At 37.5% G+C, this 13041-nt stretch overlaps 1 protein-coding gene across 2 annotated transcripts in view; it reads right to left on the bottom strand.

Moving 5' to 3' along the window:
* Positions 1–6961, bottom strand: part of Alg9 (alpha-1,2-mannosyltransferase Alg9) — a 38513-nt gene extending 31552 nt beyond the window's left edge. For both annotated transcript variants that reach the window (XR_014442314.1, XM_083130104.1), the window contains exons 1-3: positions 6488–6961; positions 1966–2122; positions 917–1122 (exon numbers count right to left, since the gene is read on the bottom strand). Coding sequence is in view for 1 of the 2 variants with exons in the window: in XM_083130104.1 (XP_082986230.1) it covers positions 917–1122; positions 1966–2122; positions 6488–6573 (449 nt within the window). In the remaining variant the exon portion in view is untranslated. The remainder of the gene's footprint in view (positions 1–916; positions 1123–1965; positions 2123–6487) is intronic.
* Between the last annotated feature and the right edge of the window lie 6080 nt (positions 6962–13041).

Genomic DNA, 13041 nt, shown 5'->3' with positions numbered 1-13041 from the left:
TGATTTCACATGTAACATCATTCAAAAATAGATTTAAATTGTCGGTTGCACAGGGAATGTATTTCATGTTTTTTCTGTTTTCCTGAAATTCTCGTTTTAGCTCAATTAGAAATAGTTTGACGAAAATTTCCTCCCATACAACAATTCTCACATGTCCCTCTCATTACATAAAACACAAAAAATCCAGGACTCACGAACTGCATCGTAGTAACTTTGGGATCAGCATTTACTAATCCTGATCCACATTGATCGTTCTACAGATGGGAAGGAAATATGTGTACATTCTTGTTAACAGTTTAAAATGGGATGAGAGAAAATACAAGAAAAAGTGCTTCTTTACTCAAGAGAAGATCAAATGAGTCTCGGAAAGTATCGTAAAAATTTGCGAAAATATTGTACACAAGAAATAAGAGAATAGTTTCACTGTGGGCCAGTAATTACATCCTAAACAGTACATATTTAAAAAAACAACATATTTGAAACAAGACAATTTTCTTTTGCCGAATTCTTTGCACACATTTTTTGAATAAAATTTGTTTATTCAATGTTCTCAACGGAAACCGAAACTGTTATTACATAAAGGGAACAAAATGAATCTGAAACTACCAAATGTTTATAAATGTTCGAAGTTTGCAATTTTTTTACAAGATTTTTCAAACAAAAAATTATTCTTTTTCCACATGGAATCCAAATATGTAAAACGAATGGGGGTGTTCAATTTGAAATTACAAATTTACCCCCCACCCCCCTAAGGGGTGTGTTGCTGCGACGAAATTTTTGCGGCATTGACTTACCCCCTCAATAGTATCAAACTTTTATTCTGTGCAATTTTTCGATTGGATGCATTCTGCAAGCGATATTCCATACTATCATTATAAATGGACCAGCCGGTATATAGATATAAAAGACTGTTTACCTGTAGAAGTACACTTCGCATGAAGCACACAGCAGTCCCAGAAGGCAACGAGAGAAGTAAAATATCAAAAGGCGATTTGGCTGCAGAACTTTGTGGTAGATCCAGGCAGGCAGTACATGGACTAGGAGGTAGGAATAAGAGCGGAGAGCGTACTGAGGGCTGTACTCCCATGTCTGGAAGCCTTTTCCAAACAGCATGTAATGGGTCTGGAATGAAAGGCCACCAGTGTACACTATTATAAACATAATAAACGTAGAAATAAATATGAAAGCTTTATAGATTGAAATACATTTTCAGGTAAATTTATTCAGAGTCCACTTTGCAAGCAAAGACTACTTGAAATGGACATAAACCACTGGCATCGGGGACTCGTTTCAAATCCTGGTGTTCTTTGTGAGTATCTCTTCATAAATTTCATCATATCATTATTCATACTCATCTTCGCGATTAGATCAAAAGTGAAGTAAAACTAACCAAATCAATCAATACAAACCCTGCAGGGAATAAAACCAAGGAGGTCCACTGCCTTCATTACATATTTCACTCTCTCAAATTTTAATTGAGCTGTTCATCATCAAAAAACTACAGAATTCATCAGTAAGGTGTCCGACTGTCATGATTTGGGTTTGATGCACAGGATGGGCGATACCACAGGTCTCCCATAAGGATCAAACTTCTCATCAATGTGTATCTGGATGGAAGCAACACCTAAACGTAGAGTTGGCTGAAGCATGGTACTGATCATATCACCTCTACTATGGTCAAGATTGGGAATATGTGGGAACTCTACCTCCAAACTTCTGTGTGCCTTCAAGGCTTTTTTGTTTCTCATTATGTTTCCTGAAAAGTACATGCTTGATATTGCAAGTCAATAGAAGTAAAATATTTTGAATTGCTTGTGTTAGACTCATAAGAATAGATAAATGAGATTTACAAGATGTTGAACCTTTTCCTGGATGTAAAAAATAGTGAACAATCTGAAAATACAGCAAAAATATTTTCTATTTTCAACTTACAGGCTCCCAATAATTGTATGTTTTTCAACTTACAGGCTCCCAATAATTGTATGTTTCATCACAGTCTGATATGTTACTCCATATGGCTGCACAAAATCTTGCTGAGAGAAGAGCTTTGAACGCTGTGTCTCCATTTGGATAAACAATGCCCATTTCTGCTGGATTTGCATTTGTGTGGTAATCACTGTCCCTGGAAAAAAAAATGCATCAATGTTATATTAGCATGTTTTCCCCAAGCATAACAGTCAAATGTTTTAAATTAGAAGTCATGAGTTGCAAACTGAGACTGTAAAGGCCCTATCACACGGAACTGGCTACCTGGCCGGAAATGATGGCTGGCTGCTTGACTGGTTTTGACGATTAGCCCATGTTCTAATTGCAACTGGATGCCCTCTGCTGCATTCTGTAGTACAGCCAATCAAAGCGAAGTTTGGAAAGAGAGTTTCTTGTCTGTGGCTTTCTGAGTGGTGTTTGTTTTTGTTCACTGCTCGATGAAAGAAAAGAGAACAGAGATAGCGTACTGTGCATTCGGGTTCATTAATACATTTCAGTGAGTAAAAAAGTACTACTTTACATAAATTTTGATTGTATTAATTTTAATCCTTGTTGCACAGTCCAACAAACCTACAAAATGTCTTGCATACAATCCTTCTATAACTCTAGTTTGAACATCTGCTGCATTGCTGCTGATACATTGGCCACTAAATGGCACCTAAATACTAGTGTCTAGTTGTGAATCTTTGTATTGTCATCTAATCAAATTATGAATAACAAATATAAAATTGCACGCACCGATCAAGGACAATTAAAATTTACAGGTACTGATAACTCATATTCTACTGTTCTAATATTATAAAATTGCAAGTGTTCCATGACGAAATACAACAGTTTTTTGCTTTACAAAAAAAGAAACAGCATAATCTGATATTTAAATCTGAACAGTTTGAAAAATAGCTTCTGCACTTCGCAACAAGTAGCCGTTCTTAGTTCACAATCATCTCCAACACGGAGTACTGCTATATTTTCAGACCATGCAGCTTGACACCAGATATTACATGATCAGATGTTGGAAGCATTTGGAAGGGCCCAAGTTCCTTTTGTTTTATTGCAATTTCATCATCCTATGAATTTTAACATGGTTCCATTTCGATTTACTTCTGTTAACATATACTGTGAAGTTTTAGCGATTACTTAAGATTTTGTTCAATATATGCTTTCGTAGGTAGATTAGGCAGGCCAGGTTTGCTTCTCTTAGCATTAAAATCCCTAAAGCATTCTACTAAGGTTCTGATTTACTTCTACATTCATTCCCACTAGTCTACGATAGTTACAGTCGCTTGCCAACGGAAAATACATTGTACATGGGAAGCATGCATGCTAAGGTAATTTTTAAGTTGTTTTTTCAACACAAATAACTTTATTCTTAATCAAAACAGTGCTCATTACTTTAAGGAAGGTTCAAATTCCATGTGACAATAATTGCCAAAATTCTACGATAATTAGTCTTCCAGGTACGAAAATTAGAAGAAAAAAAATCAAAAAGCTCTAAACCTGACTCACCTAACATAACAACAAAAGCATTTAGGGAGGCAATATCCATTTGCATTGCACATACATACACACACACACACACACGAAGTAGGTGGTAACAGTAGCCTGTATCTAAGAAGACAGTATACGAATTACTGCAAACAAGGAATTATATAGAAGTATACAGATCGTTTTCCAGAAACCATGCAGTAAGTGACCACTAAGTCTCTGAATTATGTGTTAACAGACAAATAGAAATCGAACCATCTAAAAAAAATATCTGTGTACTACGATTGGTTCACAATTAAACAACGGAATGACTATTTTCACCAGGTGGTGAAGCTAGCTTTTGAGTTAGTTTCACCAGAGTTTAAACTGCACCTGGCGTGCCCTGTTACACGGATGTGTGTATTCTTTAGTTGCTGATGTACACGAAGCTTACGTCGGTGTGCAATTATTTTCGTGCAGCAGACTTTTTTTTTTTTTTGTATGCCATGGAGTTGAGAAAATGCCACACGGTGTTCTGATATGGCCTGGTACTGATAATATGTCACATGAGTATGAAGGGGTATTACGTTCCTCAATGCTTTCCTTCTTAGGTTAGGCAGGTCAGGTTTCGGGCTATTGGCATTAAAATTACTTTGGTAAATACTTCCCCAACAACTGATCATGTAATTTCTGGTGTTCAGCACTTTCTACTATTCTCACTACCTGGTGACAGTAGTAGTCACACCCATTTTTAATTTAACCTGGGATCGGTCGTGCTCGCTGTAGTCACATCGCCGGTCGTGGGTGAGAGTGGCGCTCAACCTTGCTTTTCAGGCATATTTCACCGCATTTTACTTTTTTTAAATGTATTTTTTGTACTTGTGATGATCTGTTTATTATAATCCTTCTTATCCATTACATTTTTGTTTCAAAATGTTTATTTGTTTTCAAACAGCGTAGTATACATCGTCGAAGCCAACAAGTCTCAGCATTAACAAAAAGTGCATGTTCCTCTGAGGTAGTTCCATCTGATTTCCAGAAATCTGATATGATATAAAATCACTGCGCCACTTTTCGAGTTTTCTATTAACCCGGCAAGAACATATAGGTACGAAAACTCACTAGAAACAGGATAGACCTATTGACTAAATAATGCACAAATCTAAATATGAAAGAATATAACGTAATCAGTTGTGTGTGAGCTCTGTGCCCACTCTGACAACACAATTTCCACAACAATGGTCTCTCTAATAATGCTGTTTACGTCACCTCATAAAAATGTGATCAGGTCGCTTGTGAAACTCGAAGTCAGCTAGAGAGCACCACAGGCCAATATTTTAAGTACTGTTAAAATTGCATTTTTACTAAACTTTTAATCAATTTCTCACATATACAGTGATTTTTTTGATTCCTTTCTTCGCTTCCTTATTAAATGTTAAGTATCCCCAAAACGTCTGAAATTCCTTTATTTTCTTCTTTTTCACATTAGTACTTAAGTATTCTGCATTCCTAAGAATTTTGGAAGGTGCCATTTAGTTTCTTTCACGCAAATAATCTCAATTTTCGACATATCAAGTAATTTTAGTTTGTTCGTTTTCACTTGCGTTACACGCAATATGGCGGAGAAATCTTGACTAGCGTTGTTGATTATCAGTGGTTATGCAGTGTTGCAACCTTCATCTAAAAATACCTAGTTTCGTGTTACTGATTTTGTATTTTTTTCCAGGTTCGAAAACCCCACGAACCATGCACGGATAGCCCCACGAACCATTCACGGATAGCCCCACAAACCATTCATAAATAGCCCCATGAACCATGCACGGCAAGGTTAGGTTAGGTTAGGCAAACATAGTTAAAATTGTAGTCTTCAAAATTGTTAAAAACATTCGTAAATAGCCCCACGAACCATGCACGGATAGTCCCACGAACCATGCACGTATAGCCCCATGAACCATGCACGGCAAGGTTAGGTTAGGTTCGGTTAGCTTAGGCAAACATAGTTAAAATTGTAGTCTTCAAAATTGTTAAACACATTCATAAATAGCCCCACGAACCATGCACGGATAGTCCCACGAACCGTTCACGGATAGCCCCATGAACCATTCATAAATAGCCTCACGAACCATGCATGGCAAGGTTAGGTTCAGTTAGGTTAGGCAAACATAGTTGAAATTGTCACTCAAAACTGTCATGTTCTTGCAAAAAAAAATGGCGTGGCTGGAAACACTGACCGGGGGTTACATCATCGAGCGCACGCAGCATTTGGTTCACTTAGTGGAAGGACATAGAAGAAACAGGTTCCGTGCATCGGAGAGGCATTAATCTTCTAAAATACATGATTTATCGGTGATATAAATTAAGTGATGGTAAAAAAACACTTCCACGACCTTTCAAAAGTGTACGGAAAGTCAGTTCGGTAAGTACTTTCTCCTGTAAAATTGAAGAAATGCGTTTCGGGGATACTTCAATTTTACCAGAATATCTACTATCGTGTTCGTCACCATTTGGGTAGCTGACAAATAGTACCACGAACAATTTCCGATAAGGTTAGGTTAGGTTTGGTTCGGTTAGCCAAGCTGTGAAAAAAAAGGGGTTGGAAACACTGACAGGGGCTTACGTCGTCAAACGTACGCAGCATGCAGTTCACGTAGCGAAAGCAATGGCAATTGTGCGTCGGTGAGTTATTTCTCTTGAAAAATACATGATTTCCCGGTCAAATCGATTCCACGATGAAAGAAAATACCTCGACGAACGTTTGAAAGCTTGCAGAAACTCATTTCCGTAAGTAGTTTATTCTCTAAAAATGAAGAAATGTGTTTCTGATATACGGAACTATTACCGACTTTCTACATAATAGGACAACTTTTATTTTTGATGAATATGCAAACTTACAAACCAATCCAATCCATAACCTAGAAGTGATCTAAAATATACTGCACATCCCCCCCCTCGTGAATACATCTCTTATTAACTCGCGGGTTTATTGCAAACCTATTCATTCTCATACATAAACATGATCTAAATTTATAGTACATACGTTTCATGAGATGAATGTCTCTTTTGGTTTATCTTCTTAAAATCTTTTCGAGCACCTTGGTTTCTATGCCGTACGGAGGGAGCCATCTTATCGGTAATCTTGATTTACAGTAATAATAAAATACTGACTAGTATTTCATCACATTATATTTAAAACACTGCTTTTGTAAAAAAGAGACAGAGTACAATGCATCGTGGCGTTTTCACAGACCGGCTCTTAGTGATCGTGTCGTCTGCTCTTCGTTTGCTCTACTTGAAAAATTCCGTCAGGAAAAAAATGCCGTTTATTCAGAAGAAATTTCTCTCTCCTTAAAATGGAACCAGTAAACGAAACAGGTTGAAATGTAATTATTTGTTTTCTGTGTAGTAGCAAACTTAAAACGCAAGAGAAAAAGTGGTATCGGACGAAGAACGACGCACAGAATCGACCTCGCCGTTACCTTGGCAAGTTAAGGCAAGGTAAAGTTTCCCGTGCATATAGCGCCCCTTGTACCTCCCTGTATAGCGCAGTGCCATGAAGTCACATTTAGGGGATGTTGAGGTAGGGCCCCACACATTCTCGATCTCGGCCATTTTGGAGGTGACGTTACCATCACCACACTCCGGCCCCTTTTACCCCTCCCCCAAGGATTGTTGAGGCTGGGGTTTCAAGTCCACTTTATGCACAGTAAGGCTAATCGGGGCTGCACCTACAGTTTAAAGTGGGATCCGAACCACTATGTGCCTCCATCGAGTATCGAACCCGGGACCCCTTGATTACAAGCCGACCACGAAACTTCTGCTCCCCAGGTACCCATTGACTTGAGGCTGGGTGAGTTCCAGAGACTCTTTATGCGAGGACAAGGCCGGAAAAATCCCATTTTAGATCAACCACCCCTGGTCTCCCGCATGGCAGTCAGACTAGACCACCACTAATAATGGTGCATTGCATTACATTACTAACTAACTCTCTAGCCTTCTTAAACCCAAAGGTTCATGGCTGCAGCAACACAGGCCTTCCATCTGTCCCTATCTTGAGCAAGATACTCTTTTCCATCCCTACCGATTTCCTTTAGGTCCATCTCAACGTTGTCCCTCCATCTTCGAAATGGCCTTGCTACAGGTCTCTTACCATCGGGTTTCCCAACAAGAATCCTGTGAACTTTCAGGCCGCATGGCCTGCCCACCTAAGTCTTCTTGATTTAATTATTCTAATAATATCTGGACATGAATACAAATTATGTAGTTCTAAATTATGTAACCTTCTCCACTCACCTGTCTCCTCATCCCTTTTAGGTCCAAAGATTTTCCTAAGGATCTTATTTTCAAATACTCTCAATTTATGTTCCTCTTTCAATGTAAGGGACCAAGTTTCACACCCATATAATACTTCAGGCAAAATTACTGTTTTGTATATTTTAACTTTTAGTTTCTTAGATATTAAAAGAGAAGACAAAAGTTTATGAAGAGAGAAGTAACATGCATTTCCTGAATTAAGCCTACTTTTTATTTCCTCTTTAATATAATTTTCATTTGTTAATATTACTCCTAAGTATTTAAATTTGGAAACTGGTTCAAACGAGTTGTTATCAATAATTATGTAACGGTAACAGTACGACCTGTAAGCATATATTTAGTTTTCTCTTCGTTAACTTCTAAACCTATCTCTTTAGCAGTTTTGAAAAATATTTTAGCGTTATTCTTAATTGTATTTATATCATCCCCTAATAAGTCTACATCATCTGCATATGCTAACAACTGAGTCACATTACATTACATCACAGAGCACAGATTAGTTAGGTTAGGAGGTTGGCTACACACGTTCTAGACCTTGGCCAATGACCTCTTCTAGGGGGTGAAACCAACTGTTTTCAGTTGCTGAACTGTACTGCTAATGTTTTCTACCGTATTCATTAGCCCAACTGCTTCTACCTTCTTTTTTTCTTTTTTTTTTGTGTGGGGTGTTCTGAAACCCGTAAAAAGGTAAAAAAAAAAAGGTAAAGTGTTCCCCTGTGCATAGCACCACGCCATGAAGGCGTATAGGGGGTGTGAGGAAAATAATTGAAACCCGTACTGTTTTCAATTATTTTCAGAGCATTAGATAAGATAAGATATGATTTATTTCATCCATGAATCACTTATTTCCATACATATACAGGCAGTGATATCGGACATGTCAGTTTGTTTACAATATCATAAACAATGCACTATAATAAAACAATGAAATACAATTTGTGGTTACAGTAACATATAGTAAAATTATAATACAATAATATGATGTCAATACAATACATGGTAACTGTGGAATATAATAAAATATTGTTGAGTACAACATAATGTAATAAAACTCTGCAATGAAAATGTTACCTTTTACCAGGAACCACACCATGTTTGGAACCTCTGATGCACATTGAGATGCCTCAATATCAGTATAGTATAATGTGGTTTATGTTTTACGATACCTATTTTATTTTTAATAAGATATGAATTAGCGAAATTTGTGAAGAAAAAATACATTTATACATTATTGCAGGCTTAGAAATTCATCAATTGAATAGAAGCAGTGTTCCAGTAAGTATTTGTACAGTGTAAATATTTAGTAAGGCCTCACTGAGGTCTCACCTTTTACAAAAAAACAAAAACAAAAACTGAGGCATGAGTTTACAATACCGGACCACTCTCCAATTTCTATAATATTTCGTCTACTTACTAATTTCGGTGTCCTGATGATGTAACTGTAGTTCATATTTGGCGGTCGCTTGTTAAAATTGTACATTTACGTCTAGAAATTGTAAAATAACCTTGCGATTTACCACGCTGATTGTCCCTACACAGCAATTCGGAACCATCTTTCTTTCGCAATTCGTTAATGGTCTTCCTTTATGCACAACAATCTTGCTGACGTAAGATGAGGAATGCCTACGAGGTTAGGTTAGGCCTGTTAGGTTAGGTTCCATTAGCATAAATACAAAGAAAAATTAATATTTTAGCTACGAGAACTATACCTTGTCTTGCCTGTTGATTTCTTCATGTTGGGAAAATGGCGTCTTCCGTGGAGCTATTGTTCTTATGGTAGGGTTACGTTAAGAAAACATAGTTTATTTCGTTTTTTTCTCGACTTCCATACTTGACTGCCAATTATTACATGCAGATTCGTGTTTAGGAGTTCACAATTAGTGAGTAGGTGACATTTCATACAAATTGGAGAGTGGTCCGGTATTGTAAACTCGTTCCAAAACCGATATTGAATTGGAAACACTGCAGCGTCAATCCCGAACCTCTATCCAAGATAAGGAAGAACTGCACAGCTGTCAGTCATGAACACCACACAGAAGAGCAGTGTTAACCATGAGTCATCAAGGAATTATCACAACGTTTCTTTCTGTGGTCATTTGGCCTCGGAAGAAATATTTGTTGTCCATTTTGAGCTCTCAAGAAATCAGGTTTTGAGCTGGCGATTTATTTCCTTCATGAATGAAAATAGGTTGTTCATTTTTTCGTTTCTTTTCTCTCTTTTGCCATTAGCTGTAAAACAAATATAAAAAGTAAAAAGTGGTAACTTTGCTATTTTTACAACCATATTATATCCCTCTTGTTTACTTTCAACGATAAGGACGAATGTTGGAGTGACCAAAAAAAATTAATGAACACAATAAGCTCTTAAATATTACCCAAGCTTCGAAAATAGATGCCGGCCCCAGTGGCAGAGTGGTTATCACATCATGCTTTGATGCCAGGGGTCCCACGTTCGAATCCTGGCTTGGGCAGGGACTTGTGAGTGCCCATTCATCAGTTTCATCATATTCACTCATCCCCATATGTGATTGAGTTTGATTGATTGAGTTTGTGTTTGAAGTCCACTTTATGCACAGTAAGGCTAATCGGGACTGGACCTAGAGTTTAAAGTGGGATCCGAACCACTATGTGCCTCCACTGGGTATCAAACCTGGGAACCCTTGATCACAAGGTGATGATGCACCATCGGGGAGGCCTCCTCCACATTTGCAACTTAGCCAAAAGTGGCACAACAAGCGAAAACCCTCAAAATTGAAATAATAAGTGGAACAAAAAACCTGATATTAGAGTATTTTAAGAGTTTAGGCAGATTAACAATTCACGTCAACCTACAACAATTTCACCTGTGTTGTGTGATATATGGTTCTGCCCTAATATAATTGAATGTGCTCTTGTGATAATAGTTACACATTTCCATCTTGCAACACACAACCTCGACTCGACACGATATGTGTATTTCCTTGTCCCTTTTCTGTATTTTTTCTATTTAGGATATATTACGTTGCCTTTTTGCCTCTTGGTTAATCCGTGGCGATGAGAATGATTGACCAATTGATAACATGGATGTGATGGGGCAAACATGCCTTTATCATGGTTCGAACTTAAGACCTCTGTCTTCAAGCATGTTACAATCTGCCACGTGTGTCTTTTCATCTCCAGTCACCATTAATTTCAAGAGGTAGAAAACGACGTTACTCAAACAAATTGTACAGGGTGACACAGAGATGTATACCCATTTTGGAATGAACATTACACAGTTAATTGTACACCAAACTCTATTATTTTTGTTGTATAATGTGTGTGATCGTTTGCAATTTATTTTACATTTATTTATTTATTTATTTATTGCAGTTACCATGGAGTCGTAGTCGGTGGAACATCACGTGTTCATGTATGATGCCTATGTTGCAGCTCAGGGGTTCAGCACATGGTGGTGTTTTTGAAGTTACAATGCCTGTGGTTCGAAACTGCTTAACCCATTTTAAGATTGTTTTTCATGTAGGAACTGCTCCATGCCGCCTAACGTGGAAGTGCTGGCGGAATAACCTCTGAGCTGCAACCACTGAGTCACAGTTTCTCACATAGGCATCATACATGAACACGCGATGTTCCACCGACCATGACTCCATGGTAACTGCAATAAATAAATGTAAAATAAATAGCAATATATCACACACATTATACAACAAAAATAATACAGTTTGGTGTACAATTTACTGTGTAATGTTTATTCCAAAATGGGTATAAATAACTGTGTCACCCTGTATAAATAATTTCCATGACCATAAACATTTGTTGCACTTGTTGAGAGAAATCCATACCCTCGTAACGTTATAAGTAAATGTCGACCTAGTTGATGTCCCAGGAACCCTTCCTTGCACGAAAATCACACTGTGTCCACAGGATTTATGACTGAACGCTTACTAAAGTAATAGAAATGTGCATCCCCACTTCCATTAATCTTTCACTCTTTGTATATTTTGAGGTCAGCTAATTTGAACATACGACCCTAAGACAGCTACACACTGCCAAAAAAACTGCAGTGTCAACAAAGTAATTACTGTATTTTATATATTTTATTTTTGGTAATGGCATATTTTTCCCTTCAGCTTCTTATTTATGTTTGATTTGGTTTACTTTACTTCGCTTTTCTGCCACTTTTGGCTAAACGCGACGATGAGGATGAGCAATGAAATGATGAATTGTGAAGGGACACTCACAATGAACACTGAATGAACACAATGTCAAGGTGGTGTTTAAGCAAGCTGTGTTAACCACTCTACCATGGAGGCCGGAATCCTTTTTAGTTAAGAGAAATCGTTCCTTGAGAACTAAGAACAGTTAATATGCGTCACATCATCAGAGTTATAATATTTTAAATTTCTAACAACCAATTGGGATTTACTCTTAAACCTTTTTTTGCCCACATATTAAGATCGTTTACATTAAGGACAACTATGCTTTAAGGAATGATTAAGCACACTATGATGACGGAAAATAATAATTCACATGACTATCGTGATGCATTACATCGGTGAAACATTAATTTTCGATCAGGAAGAAATATTGAAAAACGCAGGGACACAATGACCAATTGATTTATTTATTTTACTTCGCTTTTCTTCCACTTTTGAGTAATCACATAGATAAGGATGAAAGGTGTGTTAAGATGAAATTTGTGAAAGGCAATCACAAACGTAGAACACAGCCCAAACTCCACAGACCATTATACTGGCCTTGTGTCTAGATGCCAGATCCTCGTTAAGTCTACAAAATTCACTCCATGGTCACAATGACGTAAGCATTCATAGAGTAAAGTTGTATATCATTCTCCCCCTCCCCCCAAGAAACGTGAGCTAAACTATTGCGCATATGTTCATTACTTCTCAGGAACCACTTGCGGCCTTCAACTAGTTTATCCAGAAAAAAAAAACTGCTGGTTAGGATGTTAACAGATACTTCAGGGACAATATCCAAAGAATACTGTCACATACGCAGAATGCAAAAAATTTCTATTTTCTCATTTCTACTACAACCCTGGTGAAAAAAAAGGCAGCTGGAGCATGGTGCTGATCGTATCCCCTCCAAAATGGACGAGCTCGAGAATATGCGGTGCCCTACTACCACATCCCCTAAATGTGCCTTCATTACACGTTGCTATACACACGAGGAACTTTACCTAACCTTTACTACTACTAACTACTCATGCCAGGAATTTTGATATTTTTTATACTTCTTTATTTGCCCATTGCTAACCTGGTTCATTCCCAGCCATAACAG

Source organism: Lepisma saccharinum, chromosome 10, assembly GCF_977018435.1.
Source record: "Lepisma saccharinum chromosome 10, izLepSacc3.1, whole genome shotgun sequence".
Taxonomy (NCBI): Eukaryota; Metazoa; Arthropoda; class Insecta; order Zygentoma; family Lepismatidae; genus Lepisma; species Lepisma saccharinum.
This window is presented reverse-complemented; position numbering and strand designations above follow the sequence as displayed.